At 57.7% G+C, this 16594-nt stretch overlaps 2 protein-coding genes across 9 annotated transcripts; one reads left to right on the forward strand and one right to left on the reverse strand.

The window, feature by feature from the left end:
• Positions 1–447: 447 nt before the first annotated feature.
• LOC125170473 (solute carrier family 26 member 10-like) lies at positions 448–7365 on the forward strand. Of its 3 annotated transcripts, none has more exons than XM_047867151.1 (18): positions 448–833; positions 1305–1415; positions 1981–2138; positions 2315–2479; positions 2737–2889; positions 3637–3719; positions 3867–4014; positions 4145–4258; positions 4966–5043; positions 5140–5235; positions 5656–5762; positions 5873–5942; positions 6015–6131; positions 6268–6301; positions 6381–6463; positions 6554–6615; positions 6732–6838; positions 7148–7365. In XM_047867151.1, exons 1-18 carry the CDS (start codon positions 491–493, stop codon positions 7363–7365), a joined length of 2247 nt encoding a protein of 748 aa, XP_047723107.1. In that variant the 5' UTR covers positions 448–490. The 3 variants fall into 3 exon arrangements, with proteins under 3 accessions (XP_047723107.1, XP_047723108.1, XP_047723109.1); XM_047867153.1 differs by having other exon boundaries at positions 450–833; positions 6554–6608; positions 7148–7316; XM_047867152.1 differs by lacking the exon at positions 2315–2479.
• B4GALNT1 (beta-1,4-N-acetyl-galactosaminyltransferase 1) lies at positions 7278–14889 on the reverse strand. Of its 6 annotated transcripts, XM_047867159.1 has the most exons (12): positions 14801–14885; positions 14495–14720; positions 13675–13893; positions 12957–13121; positions 12729–12835; positions 12222–12262; positions 11221–11401; positions 10099–10206; positions 9782–9972; positions 9169–9309; positions 8669–8909; positions 7278–8087 (listed from the first exon to the last, which is right to left on the reverse strand). In XM_047867159.1, the coding sequence occupies exons 3-12, from the start codon at positions 13890–13892 to the stop codon at positions 7870–7872; spliced, it is 1611 nt and encodes a 536-aa protein (XP_047723115.1). In that variant the 5' UTR covers position 13893; positions 14495–14720; positions 14801–14885; the 3' UTR covers positions 7278–7869. The 6 variants fall into 6 exon arrangements, with proteins under 6 accessions (XP_047723115.1, XP_047723117.1, XP_047723116.1 ...); XM_047867161.1 differs by having other exon boundaries at positions 12957–13055; positions 14495–14889; XM_047867160.1 differs by having other exon boundaries at positions 10108–10206; positions 14495–14889.
• Positions 14890–16594: the final 1705 nt, after the last annotated feature.

The raw sequence follows: 16594 nt of genomic DNA on the forward strand, positions 1-16594 counted from the left end.
ATGTGTGTGTTGGGGGGGGGGGGCGGGAGGGGCGGCATCTTCACCTCTTGGGGAGGGGGGATGCAGAGGCTCTGGGAATGACAGGTCACAGCGGCCCAGCCAGCTGTCTCCTCCTAAAGGGCCGATGGGAAGGGAGCCGGGAGTGAGCAGGTGGGAATCAAAGGCTTACGAGTGGTAAAAAGTGGGTGTTGGGTGTTGAGAATGCGCTGTCTTTTGGCTTCTGTCTCTGGTCCCTACACCTTTCCACACCCCCTCCTCCGCCCCGCCCTGGCAGCCTCCGGAGCCCGCGACCCCGCCAAGGACGTCTGAGGAAACGCCTAACACAGAGACGCCCGCTCCCGAAGCCTTTGCTCTCTCCCGGCGTTGAAGGTCCCCAAGAGAGGGCGCCCTCCGGGGCTGGATTGGACCCTGCTTCTTGGAGGCGGGACTCAGGGCTAGCGGGTGGAGGGCTATTTAAGACTAGGCGGGGTTGGAGGTGGCCAGGGGCAAAATGAGTGGGCTACCGGGCGCCGGGACCAGCCCAGGCCTGGGAGAGGCCTCCGACCTTAAGTTCCCTCTGGGCGCCAAGTTCAGGGAACCTCTCACCGAGGCTCGGTTCCAGCGGCTCTTCGGAGACGCAGAGCAGGCGCCGGAGCTACGCGCGGAGCCTCGCTCGTCCCGACTGTGCAGACGGTGGAGGCGGTTGGCCAGCGCTTGCTCCGGGCCGGGGGCGTGGCGCCTGCTGCGGGCGCGGCTGCCCCCGCTGCGTTGGCTGCCCCACTACCGCTGGCGGGCCTGGCTGCTCGGGGATGCCGTGGCCGGGGTGACCGTGGGCATCGTGCACGTGCCCCAGGGTGAGCGGCCCTAACGCTAGCCTGTCAGCGGCCCAAGCTCGGGGGGGGGGGGGGGGGGGAGGGGGGGGGAATGCAGGAGCTGGGCACCTGGGAGCGAGGGCTGGGTTAGGGTGGCCGAGGGTTCGGAGACAAGACCTCAGACCACGTTCTAGGTAAGGACCACGGAGCTGCATCATTATCCCCACCCCCAGCCCCCTTCATTTGCGCAATCCTTCTAGAAGTCTTGGACACGTTCCGGGTCAGGGAACTGGAGAGAGGAACAACCCCTGCCCCCTACTCCCCGGAGGACTGGGCCGACACGGATCTGTGACCTTGTCCGCCCCACAACCTCCCACCTCCCACCGAGTCCTGTTAACCCCTAGGTTCCCTCATGTGGCATGATTCAGCGTCCTCTAAGAGTTTGGGCTCTAGTCACCTTTCCCCAACCCCACACACAGACCCTGAAGATCATCCCTTTCATTTCTCATACAGGCATGGCTTTTGCCCTCCTGACCTCAGTGCCTCCAGTGTTCGGACTCTACACTTCTTTCTTCCCTGTCCTCATTTACACCTTGTTGGGGACTGGTAGACACCTGTCCACAGGTGAGTAACCCAGTGACTCCTCTCCTTCTCTGTAGGGTGAGAATGGATGGGGGTTTGAGACATCGGCCCTTGGAAGCTCCTTAGCTCTTATTCCCCTCTTCCCCTCCCCTTCTTCCCTTCCGCCTCTGTCGCTACCCTGCCAGGAACCTCGGACCTAGGCAAAGCTTGCTGCGGGTGCCGAGTGGGTGCAGAGAGAAGGGAGTTTCCTCAGAACTTTTCTTCCCCCATGACATTTGGTTTAAATGAACATCTCCGGGACTTGGAAGAGGGAAGAAGAGATGCGCGGTCACCCAAAGGAGCGCACAGTCCGCGGGCGGTCTGCGGGAGCGGGCAGTGATGCAGTTAGAGGGCAGTTTTTGCCCGCCGGTGCGCCCTTCTTTCCTCCCTCACCGCCGGTTCCGGGCTGCTGCACGGGCTCTCGGCCCCACCGTCTTCATCGGAGCAGCAGCCTTCCAGAAGAGTGGGGTCTGACTGCAGCATCCAGGCCCGAGGGCGCGAAGCCCGGACGATCGCCGCGCCCCAGGCGACACAGCTGGTGATCTCTGCGTTTGTCCCCCGGCCCTAGGAACTTTCGCGGTACTCAGCCTCATGACAGGCTCGGCGGTGGAACGGCTGGTGCCCGAACCCCTCGGGGGGAACCTGAGCGGAATCGAAAGGGAACAGTTGGACGCTCAGCGGGTTGGGTCGGCTGCAGCCTTGGCCTTCGGTAGCGGGGCGCTGATGGTGAGGGAGGACCCTGGGGGATCCACACTGGGGCCGGGGGAACTGGGCCAGGAGAGAGGGAGGGACAAGTGTCATGCGCGGGTCCAGGCGGGAGAGGTGCGCGGAGCAACTGGCGCACTGCGCTCTGGCGACTCCACTCCTCCTCCTGTAGTGATTGCGCATCTTCTCCCCTGCAGCTGGGCATGTTCGCGCTGCAGCTCGGCGTCCTGTCCACCTTTTTGTCGGAGCCGGTGGTCAAAGCGCTGACCAGCGGGGCCGCGCTGCACGTGCTCGTGTCCCAGCTGCCGAGCCTTTTGGGGTTGCCCCTCCCGCGCCAGATTGGCTGCTTCTCTCTCTTCAAGGTGGGGGTGGAGAACGGCCGAGAAGCGGCTTCTAGCGGTCCTGGGAAGAGGGAAACCGGGAAAGGAAGGACGGCGAGTGGAGGGGTAGAGGGTGACGGGGGCGGAGGAAAGGAGATTAGAACCACGTGGCTGAATGAGGGGCGCTGCGGAGACGGAAGCCCTGATGGGAGCCGGGAGGCCTTGCCTTGGCCGGGTGGGTCCGCTCTGAGGGCAGTCGACCCCGGCCCCGGGCCCTCGATCACCGCCCCTGCCCGCAGACGCTGGCCGCTGTGCTGACCGCGCTGCCCCGGAGCAGTCCGGCCGAACTGACCATCTCGGCACTCAGCCTGGCGCTGCTCGTGCCGGTCAAAGAATTGAACGTGAGATTCCGAGACAAGCTACCCACCCCGATCCCGGGGGAAATCGTTATGGTGAGGATGGCTCCCGGGTCGCGCGGTCCCCTGAACCACACAGACCTTGCCGGTCGGGTAGGAGCTGGCCGCTGCCGCCCCCTCGTGGAAGGCAGCGAGCTTACAGAAAGAGGTCCTGTGCACACGCGTACTTTTCCAGGCCTCTTCCCAGAACACTGTGACCCTGCAGAATCCCCCACCCACACGGTCCCACTTCTCTGGCAGAGCCTCTTCTAGACCTCTTAGAATGCTTTCTTCCTGCTTACAGCGTTGCCTTGAGGTGTCGCTCGCTACAGCACCTCCACTGCTCTCCCCCTACCCGGTCCTTCACTGTAATTCAGTTACTCTCCCTTCCCACGCCCACCTGCATTTCTCTCTCTCTCTCCCCCTCCGCCGACTAAATAAGTGTTCCACATCTCCACCCATACGCGGGAGATCCCTAGATCTATCCCAGCTGTCCTACTTAGAATGGCTGGGTGTACTTCCTGATATCTACCATCCCTCATGGGAGCGGAGCGCCTCTTACTTCCTCGGTCCATCTCTTACCACAGCCTCAGGTATACCTCATTCCTTTCCCATTCCCACTCTCCTTCACTCTCAGTCAGCTGTCATCCCAAACATATCCCAACTCCCCCAATTGCTGGGCCCCTGCAAACACTAATGCTGCCTTTTAATCCTCTCATGTGAAGCTTCCCCCCCCCCACCCCCCCCCCCCGGCCTCTTCCAGGAAGCTCATCTTCTGCCGTGCTCTAATTTGCTCTTTCCCAGGTGCTTCTGGCCTCTGTGCTGTGCTTCACCTCTTCCCTGGACACAAGATACAACGTCCAGATTGTGGGGCTGCTGCCTGGGGGGTAAGAGAGAATCAAGACACCAGCCTGCTATTCTCAGACTGCTCCCACCCACACTTCCTTCTTGGCCTGTCCCGCTCTATTTTCTCTTTCTTCCCCACACCCTTCTTATACACAACCCACCCTCACCATGGATCCCTCTCTCTCCAGATTTCCCCAACCCCATCTTCCCGACCTGGCTGAGCTGCCCAGGATTCTGGCTGACTCACTGCCCATCGCACTGGTTACTTTTGCTGTGTCCGCCTCCCTGGCCTCCATCTATGCAGACAAGTATAGCTACACTATTGACTCCAACCAGGTGTGACTTTGACTGAAGACCCCAATTGCATTCAGGAGACAACTCTCTAATCTGATGTCTTCCCTCACCCCCCCCCCCCCGCCCCATGCCTTTGTCTCTCTCTCCTCTTCATCTGACTGCATCCCTCCAGGAGCTCTTGGCACATGGTATCTCCAACCTCATCTCCTCCCTCTTCTCCTGCTTTCCCAACTCTGCCACTTTGGCCACCACCAGCCTACTAGTGGATGCTGGTGGGAACACACAGGTAAGAGCTTGTCCTTGGGTGAGAAAGGGGGTGGGTATTAGGTTGGGGTGGTGGTGGAGAAACAGGTGGAAGACCGGTAGATAGATACCTGCGGGGCAGCTGTACAGAGGAGAATGGTGAGGGAGAGTGAATGGGGGGGGGGTGGTTTCTAGGTAGGAGAGATAAGAAGGTAACAAGGCTCCATTAAGACCTTGGCAGACTCTAAGCACTGAAGAAGTTTACAGTGCCCATATGTAGTTCACAATAAAAACAATACTAAACTGTCATATAAATTTGAAAGACGAAATTCTGACCCCCGCCCCATGAGGACATTTTCTTTTAAAAAGAAATATCACATATGACAGTCTCCCCCTAATATTTCTGCTTTCCTACTTTGCTGGTGCCCCAAGAAGGTGGTTCCCTGCTTTTAGGGTAATGCAACAGTGGCTTTTAAGGTGGACACGGGCTACAAAAATAGGGAAGTTGAACTGCCTCTAGGTAGAGACCGGTGAATGACAGGCATTTAATTGGGAGAGGGGAAAGGTGGATGTGAGAGGCGGAATACCAAGAAGGGAGTTGAAGACTGAGGAACGGCTTCATGGAAAGGGGATTTGGGAGGAGGGAGACTTCCAAGGAAGCCGAGGCCGAGTGGGGCAGGCAGACCAGCTCTCACACAGGGGTGAGTGAGGTTCCCTTCCTTCTCTGCATCCATCCCTCCTCCTTTCTAGCTGGCAGGTCTCTTCTCCTGCATAGTTGTCCTGTCAGTGCTGCTGTGGCTGGGGCCCTTCTTCTACTATCTGCCCAAGGTGAGGAACAGCGGAGGCATGGGGGTGACTGGGGGGGGGGGTGGTGGCTACATTCTAGGACATTGGGGCAGTTAGCTTGCCTCTTCTGCCCCCAAGGCTGTCCTGGCTTGCATCAACATCTCCAGCATGCGCCAGATGTTCTTCCAGATGCAGGAACTTCCACAACTATGGCGCATCAGCCGCATGGACTTTGTGAGAGTGGCAGCATTACCCCCAGATTGCCCCCTCCTACTTCCCAGCATCCTCAGCCTCTGCCCTGGATTGGAGCTAATTGTTCTGGTCCTAAATGCTGCAGCTCCCCCCCTCCAATCCCCCCCCCCCAACATGCATACCTCCTAATGCCATTACTCAGAGACACGGTGGAGAGTGGGGTTTGAACCCCTTCAGACCTGAGTATTTGTAAATCCCCAGCTGGTGCAAGGTCTGGGGTGATTACATTTGGTGTATTTCCCTTGTTGGGTCAATTCTGTCCCTTCTGTCATTCTTTCTACCTTCTCCTGGGCTATCCCTCCCTCTCATTTGTCCAGGCAGTCACTGCCCCTGGACCTCCTTCCCTAGCAGCCATGGCCTGGCATTTCTCCGGGGCATATCACTCCCATCCATGTCCTGCAGGCTGTATGGATGGTCACGTGGGTGGCCGTAGTGATCCTGAGTGTGGACTTGGGCCTGGCCGTGGGCGTGGTCTTCTCCATGATGACTGTGGTCTGCCGCACCCAGAGGTGGGAGTAGAGATGAGAGGAGTTGGGAAGAGGGGTGGGGAGAGGACAGGTGCTTGGGGTGACTCTCCAGCCAGGCCAGGCTGGGAATCTGACCCCAGCTTCCTGCCCAGGGTGCAGTGCCTGGCACTTGGACTTGCTGAGGGGACGGAGCTCTACAGGCCACTCGAAGAGAGCCACAAGGTGGGTGGGCCACAGACAGAGAGGGAAGGGAAGATTAGGCCCAGATGTTTTTCTGACCCTCTGACATCTTAGCTCCTCAAGGTCCCGGGGCTCTGCATCCTGAGATACCCAACACCGCTCTACTTTGGGACCCGCGGACAGTTCCGCCGCATCCTGGAGTGGCACCTGGGGCTTGGAGAAGGACGCAAGGTGAGAGGCTTGGTCAAAGGGGAGTGTGGCTTCTCTGGGAGTGGGAGGCAGGTGCGGCTTCTCAAGGGGATCATTGTGCTTAAGGGGCGCACGCTCATGCTTGTGTCTTATGGTGACTGCCCTCCTCTACCCACAGGAGACTCCCAAGCTAGATGGCCCACCTGATGCAGGTGAGATGGGGTGACAAGGAGGGAGATTTGGGTGTGACCCGTGGAGGCATCTGGGTACGCTTGCCTTCTCCCATCCTAGTTGCTGAGCCTGTCAGAGTGGTGGTCCTAGACTGCAGTGGTATCACCTTTGCAGATGCTGCTGGAGCCAGAGAGGTGGTACAGGTGAGGGACGGGGTAGGTTGAGGAGAAAGTCCCTTTATCCCATGCCTACCCTCTGATGTGGGATTTAACCCCCTTGCCCCGCTTCTGCAGCTAGCCAGGCGATGCCGAGATGCTGGGATCCACCTTCTCCTGGCTCAGTGTAATGGTGAGAGGTGTGGAAGACCTGGGGACAGGAGTGGGGGGGGTGGGAATAGCTGGATGCTTGAGGGAGGGAAAAGGACGCAGTGTGGATTTAAGATCTAAGAGCCTGACCTGCCTCTCTACACAGCCTCAGTGCTGGGGACACTGACCCAGGCAGGACTCTTGGACAGAGTGACCCCAGAGCAGCTGTTTGTGAGTGTCCAGGACGCAGCTGCTCATGCCCTGGAGAGACTGGTGAGGGGGCAGTAGGAACGGGAGATCCAGGAGGCGCTGGGGTGGAGCAAGTGACATGTGAGTCAGTGGCTGAAGATCTAGGCAGAGGGTTTGGGGAAGGGGGCCCGAGAAGGAAGCTGGAGGAAGAAAGTGGGGGGATGAAATGATTAGCCAATTTAAGGCTAAGCCAAGGAGACTGGGTCCAGCTCCGCATGAAGAACTGAGGAGCTAGGGTTTCAAAGTGGGGTGGTGTGCCCCCCAGAAAACTACCAAATGCCGAGAGAGGGAGGAGGGTACCTAATCTCCTGACAGGTCCCCTCTCCTTTCCAGGAGCCTACAGGTCCAAAGACATGCACAGTGTGGGTCTGACCCGGTCATTTGGAGTGTGGAGGGCCCCGACAATATGTGCGCGAGGAGTCTCCTCACTTCATGTAACTAATAAAACAAAGCTGAGAGCCACTGGGGTTCATGAAGTGAGTCTGGGTGTCCACACGCCGGCCCTCGGTGCCCCTTTCTCCATGCCCGCGGCATTGCAGAGACACAACTAAAAATGGCTTTCACTTGTGTGTTCACCAGGCCCCGCCCCAGCTCCGGAGTCACTGGTTCTCTCCACAGGGGTGGGGCTGGAACCGGTGCACAGAGTCCTGGATCCAGAGATGGGGGAGGGGGCACAGCCCTGGGAATACACGTTGGGGGCTTCCCCATCCCCTCAGTCCCAAGGAGATGAGAGTATTTCCATTTTAGGTTCTTAGAGTCCCCATGGGCTTTTTGGCACTTGGAAAGTGACCCCCCCCACTTCCTGCCCCATGAGAAGAGGGTTGGGGGGAGGACTTGGCACTGGCCATGGGTCGAGTTATGGCTCCATCGCATCGCTGGGCACTCGAAGAAAGGAGGAGTGTCACCAGGACAAGCCCCTATTTGGGATCGGATTCTGAAGGGGATCAGGGACAGTCAGTGGAGTAGTCACTGGGTGGTGGGTGGGGTTTGCTAGAAATTCCTGGCAGGGACAAGGAGGCAGGCCCAGCCTGAGAGTTGGAAGGCCCGAGTGGCCATCATTCTGCGGTCATGCACTGCAGGCGGTGTTTGAAGAAGAGTAGGCGGTGTTTGGCCACCTGACTCTCATCCAGCGATCCGGGGTAGCGGTACCGGGCATAAGTCTCTGCCCCCACATCCCTTGAGGTCCAAGGCAGTTTCAACTTAGATGCATGATCCACAACGACGTCTGAGCAGGAGCCCACCCGCAGGGAACCAAGCCCGTCCAGGAAGAATTCTGGCAGTGGAGGGAAGGGGAGTACACAGTGAAGCGTCTGAAGGGAGCAGAGGGCCGAGCCTTAAAGGGAGAACTGAGAGTTGGGGTACACAGGCTGCACCTGTAAAGACTCCTTTTGTGAGGGCCTTGGGCTAGTCAATTCATTTGGGTCCTAGTTTTACTCTTATGTAAAATGCAGTCAACATCCTTTGTGTTTTGAGAGCATACCCCCGTCCTCCCCAACACACACCTAAATAAATGTTCAATAAATGCTGACCAGGCCGCTCCAGGAGTGTGGTCTGAACCAGGGGAAGCGGCTGGGACTGGACTCAAGGTCTGACAGTGGCGGGGGAAGTTAAAGGCCGGCCCACCCAGTAGCTCTACTGGGCTTGGAGGTTTAAAGGGTGTGCGGGCCAGGAGGGAGGGAGCCCTGTCTCTTGCCCGGGGCGCAAGGCTTGGTAAATTTTCGCAGAACTCTCCAGGGGCCCCAGGTGCCAGCTGTGGGCTCCACTGGGGTGGGCGTAGGAGTGCCCGCTGCCTTTGGAGCCTCTCCCAGAGCCCCGCGGGGGTCTCTGCCCGGGTCGGGAGGGGACGCCACTCACCCAGATGCGCCACGCGGCTGAGCCGCGGGTCGAAGCCGACCTCGCGCACCTTGTCGGTGCGCGCCAGGAAGAAGTTGACCACGCCGTCGGTGACCACGCAGCCCGGAAAGCCGACGAGCTCGTGGTGGAAGCCGCGCCTTTGCCGGAGGCAGTTCCCGCGGCCTGGCGCGCCGGGCTCCACGCTCAGCAGCTGCCGGTAGGTGGTGGCGAAGCCGGAGATCTCGCGCACCGCGCCCCCGACCTGCGGGGAGTGGGAGGTTGGCTCCAGGCGGGACGGGGACTGCCGGCAGTTAGATCCGCGCTGCCCCTCCCTCGGGCGGTTCCCCGGCCGCGTCCTCTCCCGCTCCACCCCCGCAGGACCCAGATTGCCCCCCAGGCTCCCTTCGTCGTCCTCTGTCCGTCCCAGGGCCGGCCGCTCTCGGCCGGGTCTCCCCCGCCGCTGCTTTAGCTTGCTGGAGTCCCTCCTTCTCCCACCCCACGTTCCGCGGGCCCTCCCTTACCAGGTCCAGCGACGTCCGCTCCAGCACGTCTACAAGCCTCTCCAGCCGCGTCCTCGCCGTGAAGACAAAGTCGTCGTCCACCCACAAGACGTACTTGGTGGTTACTTGGGATACGGCCAGGTTCCGGCCTGCGAACCAGCCCTGGGGGCAGGGTACATACAGTTAGTGAGGCTATAGAGATAGGACACAACCCCTCTGCCACCTTTCCTCCTCTCTCCCGACACATCTCTAAACTTTCCGGGACCTACGAGTGGCTCAGAGCTAGACAAGAAATGCAGTTTCCCAACTGCCAGGGGTAATAAGTCCGTGTTTTGGGGGAGGGTGTTAGAACGCATTTAATTTATGCGTTCATTCATTCATTCATTCATCCATCATCCATTTATTGAGCGCTCCCTAGGTGCTAAGCACATTCTAAGGATGCAGCGCGAATAAGATAGGCGCGATTCCTCTTCCCACGGAGCTTATTATGTTCCAGGAATCGCCGTGATTCACAGGCACCAGTAATTCTGAGGCAGGTAGTCCTGGAATCACTACTCCGGTGACTTCAGACCCACCGCGCGCCTCTGTCTCTCGGCGCCCTCTGGCGCGCGGTTCAGCCTTGCTGACTGCGCACCTTGCCAAAAGGCATGAGATAGTGCTCGATGTGGGGACCACTAATGCTCTCTGGCTTGTCGCTGTCGTCGGCGATGACCACGGTGACCGTTGGGTAGAAGCGGCGGATGCTGGTGATGAGCGCCCGAAGCCGATTGTAACGAAGGAAGGTCTTAGTGGCGATGGTGACCAGGGCGCTGATATTGTACTGGGCTGGGAGTGAGGGACAGGGTTAGGTGCAGAGAAGGAGAGTGGAAGTGAGGAGCTGGAAAACATCTCCCGCGTCCTCCCTCTCCCAGCTTCTCCCCACCAGGCCTGGATTTAGGTCCTTGAACGCACCAGCCTCACCTCCCTGGGGTAGAGACCCAGGTGGGTACAGCCGAGGGTTGGGTGGGTGTCTTATGCGGATGGTAAAGGCGGCCTCATGTCCCTCCGTGGAGAACCGGACTGGGAAGAAAGGACATCAGACGTGGTCCTTAAAGTTGGGACAACATTCCCTTTTCAGCAAATCACTATTTAAGTGCCTACTTTGTGTACCACTTTCCTGAGCCCTGGTGGACAAGAATGCAAGGTGTTTATCTCCATGGCACTAACACTTTAATGGGTGGGAGAAAGAAAATTAAAGATTTTAATTAAAAATTAAAGATTAATTAAAAGCTAACCTTTATTGAGCATTTACTATGTGCAGGTACTTTTTAAGTTTACCTTAAATATATGAACCCACTTAACCTTGACAAGCCCCATAAGGTAGATTCCTGCTACAGAAAAAGGCATAGAGAAATTAAGCAACTGGTCTACATTTACACAACTCTTAAGCAACAAAGCTGAGATAGGAACCTAGTCATTCTGGTTCTAGGCTAAGTAAATAAAATTCAGATACTGGCAAGCATTGAATGGAAAATAAAGCAAGTAATGTGATAGTGAAGAGGAGACATTTGAGCTGAGATCCAAGTGACAAGAAGGAGCCAGCCATGCAAAAATCTGGGGGAAGAGCATTCTAGGCAGAGGGAACAGCAAATGCAAAGGCCCCAAAGAGGGAGCAGATTTGGTGTAGCAAGTCTTGGAGAGAAGGAGGCGGGCTGTGTTGTGCCTCTTTTGCTGGAGGAGACACGGGAGCTCTTGGACATGAAGTCCCTTGCCCTCCAGTAAGTGGTGGTTTGGGAATAGAGCTTGAGCCTTCTGGCTCCTGGGGCAAATCACTTCCTGGGGCCCCCATGGTTGGCCTGAAGAGGGGACACACCCGAGGCTCGGGTTTCCCTTTGGCCTGCTCTGGCCCCAGATGAACAAAGGCCTCTTCTCTCCCTCTCTGGCCCTGCTGGCCTAGCTGAAATGCCCATTGTGTGACTGGGCAGCTCTGGCCATTGCCCGAGTGTCTCCCACACCCTCTGCCATTTGCCTGATTCAGCCTTTCTGGGCTCTCTGTTGACCCAGCTTGCCCCTGCCTCCGCCCAGACCTCACACCTGTGTCTGCTGTGTTTGCCTGGTAACTTCGGCTGCTATAAGTAACCAGTTGTAGCTGCCGGTTGAGTTGGTCCAGCCCTGGGCTGGTGAGGGTGAGATCAGGCTGCCCCTCTCCAGTGAGAGTCACTCCCGTCACTTCCCCGGCCACGTCCCAGGTGCCCAAAGAGGCAGTCAGGTTCACCTGGGAGAGGGGGTTGGAGAGGACAGGGTTAGGCCTCAGACCTGCCTCTTGCCTCCCTGGTTCCTCCATCTTTCTGTTGGCAGCCCTGTCTCCCTCCAGCATCCCATTTCCCGCCCCCTCCCCCGCCCCAAGTTTATTTATTTATTTTGAGAGAGAGAGAGAGAGAGAGAGAGGCAGAGAGAGAGGCAGAGAGAGAGATTCCCAAGCAGGCTCCGTGCTGTCAGTACAGAGTTCCACACAGGGCTCTCAATTCCAGCAACTGTGAGGTCATGGCCTGAGCTGACACTAAGTGCCGGTTGCTGGGCACCTGGGTAGCTTGTTGGTTGGGTGTCGGACTTCAGCTCGGGTCACGATCTCACGGTTCGTGAGTTTGAGCACCATGTTGGGCTCTGTGCTGATAGCCTAGAACCTGGAACCTGCTTCTGATTCTGTCTCCCTCTCTCTCTGCCCCTCCCTGCTCTCACTCTGCCTCTCTCTCTCTCAAAAATAAATAAATATTAAAAAAAAAAAGAAAGAGTCGGTTGCAGGGTGCCTGGGTGGCTTAGTTGGTTGGGCGCCTGACTTTGGCTCAGGTCATGATCTCATGGTTCGTGACTTCGAGCCCTGCATCGGGCTCTGTGCTGATAGCTTAGAACCTGGAACCTATTTTGGACTCTGTGTCTCCCTCTCTCTCTGCCCCTCCCCCGTTCAAGCTCTGTCTCAGTCTCTCTCAAAAATAAATAAACATTAAAAAAAAAAAAGTCAGTTGCTTAACCTACTAAGCCACCCAGGCGCCCCTCCCTCCATCCTTAGTGCCCGCCTGGCCTCCCCAGCCTCTTACCTGGTAAAGCTCCTGACCAGAAGCTGCCTGCAGGCTCAGCCCTGGGAGGAAGGAGAGGGAATCAGAATCCCAGACAGCCTTGAATTCTTCCTCACTTTCTCTTCTCTCTTTCACCACACACAGCACAGACCTTCTCACCCATCCCTCTTTGTTGAGGCCACAGCAGGGCACATTTTGGGACGCAGCCTAGGGTAACTGAGTTTTCACTCCTTTCCATCAAAGTGATAGCTCTTTATGGCCCGCCCCACCTATCCACCTAATCTTTGGTCGGCAAAGAATAGATTCTTTGTCCCAAACCTCTCCAGTTACAGTCAGCTGCAGTTCCTGACGACCCTACAGTTCCTTTGGTCCTCGCCTCCTGCCTCAGGAACCCCCTTCTGCTCTCAAATCCTGCCTTCATCAGAAGCTCCCCCCGCCTCTTATTCCAATCTTCCTTAGCTCTTCCTCACCCAGCCTTGAGCTCCACCACCCCCACAGTGGCTTAAGTCACCCCCCAGACCCCCCCACCTGGCACCAAGATGCTCCGGAGGGGCTGGACCTCCACACCCTGCAGGGGGTATTGAAGAGGGGAGTTGGCAGGGGCTATGAGCAGCTGGTCAGCAGCAGACTGGCTCCTGGCAGTGGAGGACAGAGAAGGAATCAAGGGCAGAGGGGCTCTCCTTCCTGTCACACCCTCCCTCCAAGCCTCACAAGGCTCTCCCTCCGCAGAGACATGCCCTCTTTTTCAGCTGGTACCTTGAAAGGAAGGCCTGGAACTCCTGCTCCCTGGAGGCAGAGGCAGCCCTCAGCTCTTCAGGGTCAAAGGCCTTCGTGAGGTCAATGGCTCGGAGCTGCCTTTGGAAGGGGAAATGAAAGCTCCCTCCACTGGCCTCACAACTACAGTTGTTCCCAGACAGCCGCCTGGAGGGGGGATGAAGGGTCATCAGAGCCCCGCCATACAGCTCCATACATCCCGCTAAATATTAACATGGCGCCCCACACCTTGGCCCTTCGACCTTGCCCATCCAACATTTGTCGCCTTAAACACTGCTCTTCAAACAGCCCCCAGGAGAGGAGACCCACAATGGGACGACCCATCCCCTAAATCTGGGTTTTACAGAGGTGTAGAAGAGGGCCAGTTGCTAGGATTTCAGAGTTGCCTCCCCACCATTCAGGACCCCACCTGGACTCTCCTTTCTGGTGTCCTGGAACCATCAGGACATCAGAAAGTCTTTCAGGCCCTCCCCTGCCTGCACACCCTCCCCTCCCCATCACCATGACAAGGTTCAGGAAGGAGAGATTTTGTTTCCCCAGCCCAAGATTCACAAGCAGCCCCCCCCACCCCCCTCCCTCAACCAGTCAGGAGAACTGAGGCATCAGAGCTCAGCAGTGCAGGAAACAAAAGCTCCCCAGACCCCCCCCCCCCCCCCCACCCAGTGAGCGCCGCCCTGCCGCCACCACTCCTGGCACTCACCCCACCACTTGCTCCTTTATCCTGACCGGGATGTGTGCATAGCGGGGCTCAGGCGAGAGGTCTGGCAGCTCTGGTCTGGAGGGGCCCTGCAGGGGCGTCCACAGCGCAAGAGGTGCCCGGAGGCCCGGAGCGTCCCGGGTGCTCACGTACAGGAGCCCCAGAGAGGCGCAGGCGAGCAGCAGGACCAGCACGCAGAGGGCCCGGCGGCCCAGCCGCATCCTGGTGGGCGGGAGGGGTGGGAGGGTGAGAAAGGTGCGGAGGGGAGGCGCGGGCTGGGACCCCGGAGCCCCGCGGTTCTGGAGGCTCCGGTCAGCTCCCCGGGAAGCTCTCCACATCTCGGCGCGCTAGGATTTGCACAGCGAATCGTTGCCCCCGGCCCTCCTCCCTTCGCTCCCAGGGCCTCGGGTCTCCCGGCCTCCTTTCTTCTCGCCCTCTCCCGCATCTCGGTTTCCTCTCACGCCCGAGGCCTGGCATCTTGATGCAAGAGACCTTTGCATGCGGCGGTTTCCTCGCGGCCGCGTATAAGTAGGAGTGCACTGCTTTCTTCGAGCAGCGGACGTCCCCTGGCCCGCCGCCCCCTGGCCCGCGCGTCCCCCACCCCTCGGTCCGAGCATCACCTGGCCCCCAGTGGGCTGCACAGGGCGGCTCCACACCTTGCTTGTCATGAAAAATGCAGAATCACGCCCGCGCCGTTGGATGCCCCCGGCGGAGGTGACCGCGCGAGTGGCCCCGGGGAGCTCGTGCGGGGGAACGGGGGGGACCGGCGAGCGCGCCGCCTCCCGCCTCCAGCTCGGGCCCCTCATCCCGCCCGAGCACTGACCTGTCTAACGCTCTAAGGCCGCCGCAAGATTTCGGTCCGGGCTGCGCCAGGCTCTCAGCCCCGGCCTGGGGGTCTTCATGGGGCCGGAGGAGGCCTGATCCGGGAACCCGGCGTGAGCCTGGGTCGGGGGGATCCTCCTGCCTCTCGGGCTCGCCCAACCCCTCCCGCCTTCGGAAGCTCAGGGCTTTGTAGACCTCGGCGCTGGGTGGGTGGCTCTGGGCGTTTCCTGTGGGGGTGGAGAGCAGAGTTGAGAAACCGCGGCGCCCCAGCTCCGGAAACAAAGCTGGGGTTCCCCGGCACCCTGACCCCCTTGCCGGGCGGGGAAGTCTCAGGCCGCCGCAAGGTTGGCCAGATCGCGGCGCGGAGCGGCTCGGCTCCCGGCTCGTTGCGGCGGAGGCTCCGGCTGCGCGCGGTGAAAGCGAGCGCCCGGGCGCCCTCTGGTGGGCGCAGAGGACATTGCGGGGGCGCCGCGAGAAGGTCCTCCCGACCCTCCCAGCCCTCCGGTGGCAAGCCTGGCGTCTCAACAGCTTGCCCCAGTCCCATTCTGTTCCTTATACCCACGGAGCCTCGGTCTCATCCAGACTGTAGGCTACGATACTGGCTATGGGAGGAGATGGAACCGGCGCCCTACAGTCCCATTTCAAAGGAAGGTTTGGGTAGTGAGGGTGAGATAAAGGAAACCAGACTAGACCCCAGACAAAGAAGATTTTGCCTGGCTGACAAAGACAGGTTCACACCCTCCCTCCCATCCTCGCCTCCCCCGTCCCAAATCCTCTAACACTCAAGAAGTAACTCAGTGCCTTTTCCCCTTGAATGCTTCTTGTTGCAGACGTGCAGAGGGAAGTGGTTAGGTTGCCTGTAGTTTTTTTTTTTTTTAGATGAAATTTATTGTCAAATTGGCTTCCGTACAACACCCAGTGCTCATCCCAACAGGTGCCCTCTTCAATGCCCATCACCCACTTTCTCCTCCCCCCGCCCCCATCAACCCTCAGTTTGTTCTCAGTATTTAAGAGTCTCTTATGGTTTGCCTCCTTCCCTCTCTGTAACTTTTCCCCCTCCTTCCCCACCCCCCCTGGTCTTCTGTTAAGTTTTTTAGGATCCACATATGAGTGAAAACATATCTGTCTTTCTCTGACTGACTTATTTCACTTAGCATAATACCTTCCAGTTCTATTTACGTTGCTCCAAATGACAGGATTTCATTCTTTCTCATTGCCAAGTAGTATTCCATTGTATATGTAAACCACATCTTCTTTATCCGTTTGTCAGTTGATGGACATTTAGGCTCTTTCCATAATTTGGCTATTGTTGAAAGTGCTGCTATAAACATTGGGTACAAGTGCCCCTGTGCATCAGTACTCCTGTATCCCTTGGGTAAATTCCTAGCAGTGCTATTGCTGGGTCATAGGGTAGATCTATTTTTAATTTTTTGAGGAACCTCCACACTTTTCCAGAGTGGCTGCACCAGTTTGCATTCCCACCAACAGTGCAAGAGGGTTCCCGTTTCTCCACATCCTCTCCAGCACCTATAGTCTCCTGATTTGTTCATTTTAGCCACTCTGACAGGTGTGAGGTGGTATCTCAGTGTGGTTTTAATTTTTTTTTAATTAAAACAATTTTTTTTTGAGAGAGAAACAGAGTTCGAGTGGGGGAGGGACAGAGATAAAGGGAGACACAGAATCTGAAGCAGGCTTCAGGCTCTGAGTTGTTAACACAGAGCCCCACACCGGGCTGGAATTCACCAACCTCCAGATCATGACCTGAGCCAAGTCAGATGCTGGAACTCACCAACCTGGAGATCATGACCTGAGTGGAAGTCAGATGCTTAACAGACTGAGCCACCCAGTCACCCCAAGGTTGGCTGTAATTCTGTATGCAAGCATTAGACCCATAGACTCCCTTCTCTACTTCCGGATTCATGACCCTACCTATGGTTCCATGGTTCTAATAAAAGATGTGTCAAGGTCAAGTAGGAACAAAAAAAGATACAATGAATATGGAGCATAATGAAAATGTCAGTGGGAAGGGAGGATAGATTGTTGAATGAATTGTATTCAAAGAAATGACTAATCAGATGGGGGGAGTGGGATTCTCACCCTC

Source organism: Prionailurus viverrinus, chromosome B4 (genome assembly GCF_022837055.1).
Source record: "Prionailurus viverrinus isolate Anna chromosome B4, UM_Priviv_1.0, whole genome shotgun sequence".
In the NCBI taxonomy this organism is placed as follows: Eukaryota; Metazoa; Chordata; class Mammalia; order Carnivora; family Felidae; genus Prionailurus; species Prionailurus viverrinus.

What these genes read in the sequence shown, in the direction of transcription:
- B4GALNT1 (XM_047867158.1), bottom strand. Translation starts at nt 13,892, where the DNA reads ATGCGGCTGGGCCGCCGGGCCCTCTGCGTGCTGGTCCTGCTGCTCGCC. An exon ending in TTCCAGGCCTTCCTTTCAAG is followed by an intron (nt 12,836 to 12,956) that starts GTACCAGCTGAA and finishes CTCCACTGCCAG; the next exon opens with GAGCCAGTCTGCTGCTGACC. An exon ending in CCGGAGCATCTTGGTGCCAG is followed by an intron (nt 12,263 to 12,728) that starts GTGGGGGGGTCT and finishes CCTTCCTCCCAG; the next exon opens with GGCTGAGCCTGCAGGCAGCT.
- LOC125170473 (XM_047867151.1), top strand. Translation starts at nt 491, where the DNA reads ATGAGTGGGCTACCGGGCGCCGGGACCAGCCCAGGCCTGGGAGAGGCC. An exon ending in TCCCGGGGGAAATCGTTATG is followed by an intron (nt 2,890 to 3,636) that starts GTGAGGATGGCT and finishes GCTCTTTCCCAG; the next exon opens with GTGCTTCTGGCCTCTGTGCT. An exon ending in CTCATGCCCTGGAGAGACTG is followed by an intron (nt 6,839 to 7,147) that starts GTGAGGGGGCAG and finishes TCTCCTTTCCAG; the next exon opens with GAGCCTACAGGTCCAAAGAC.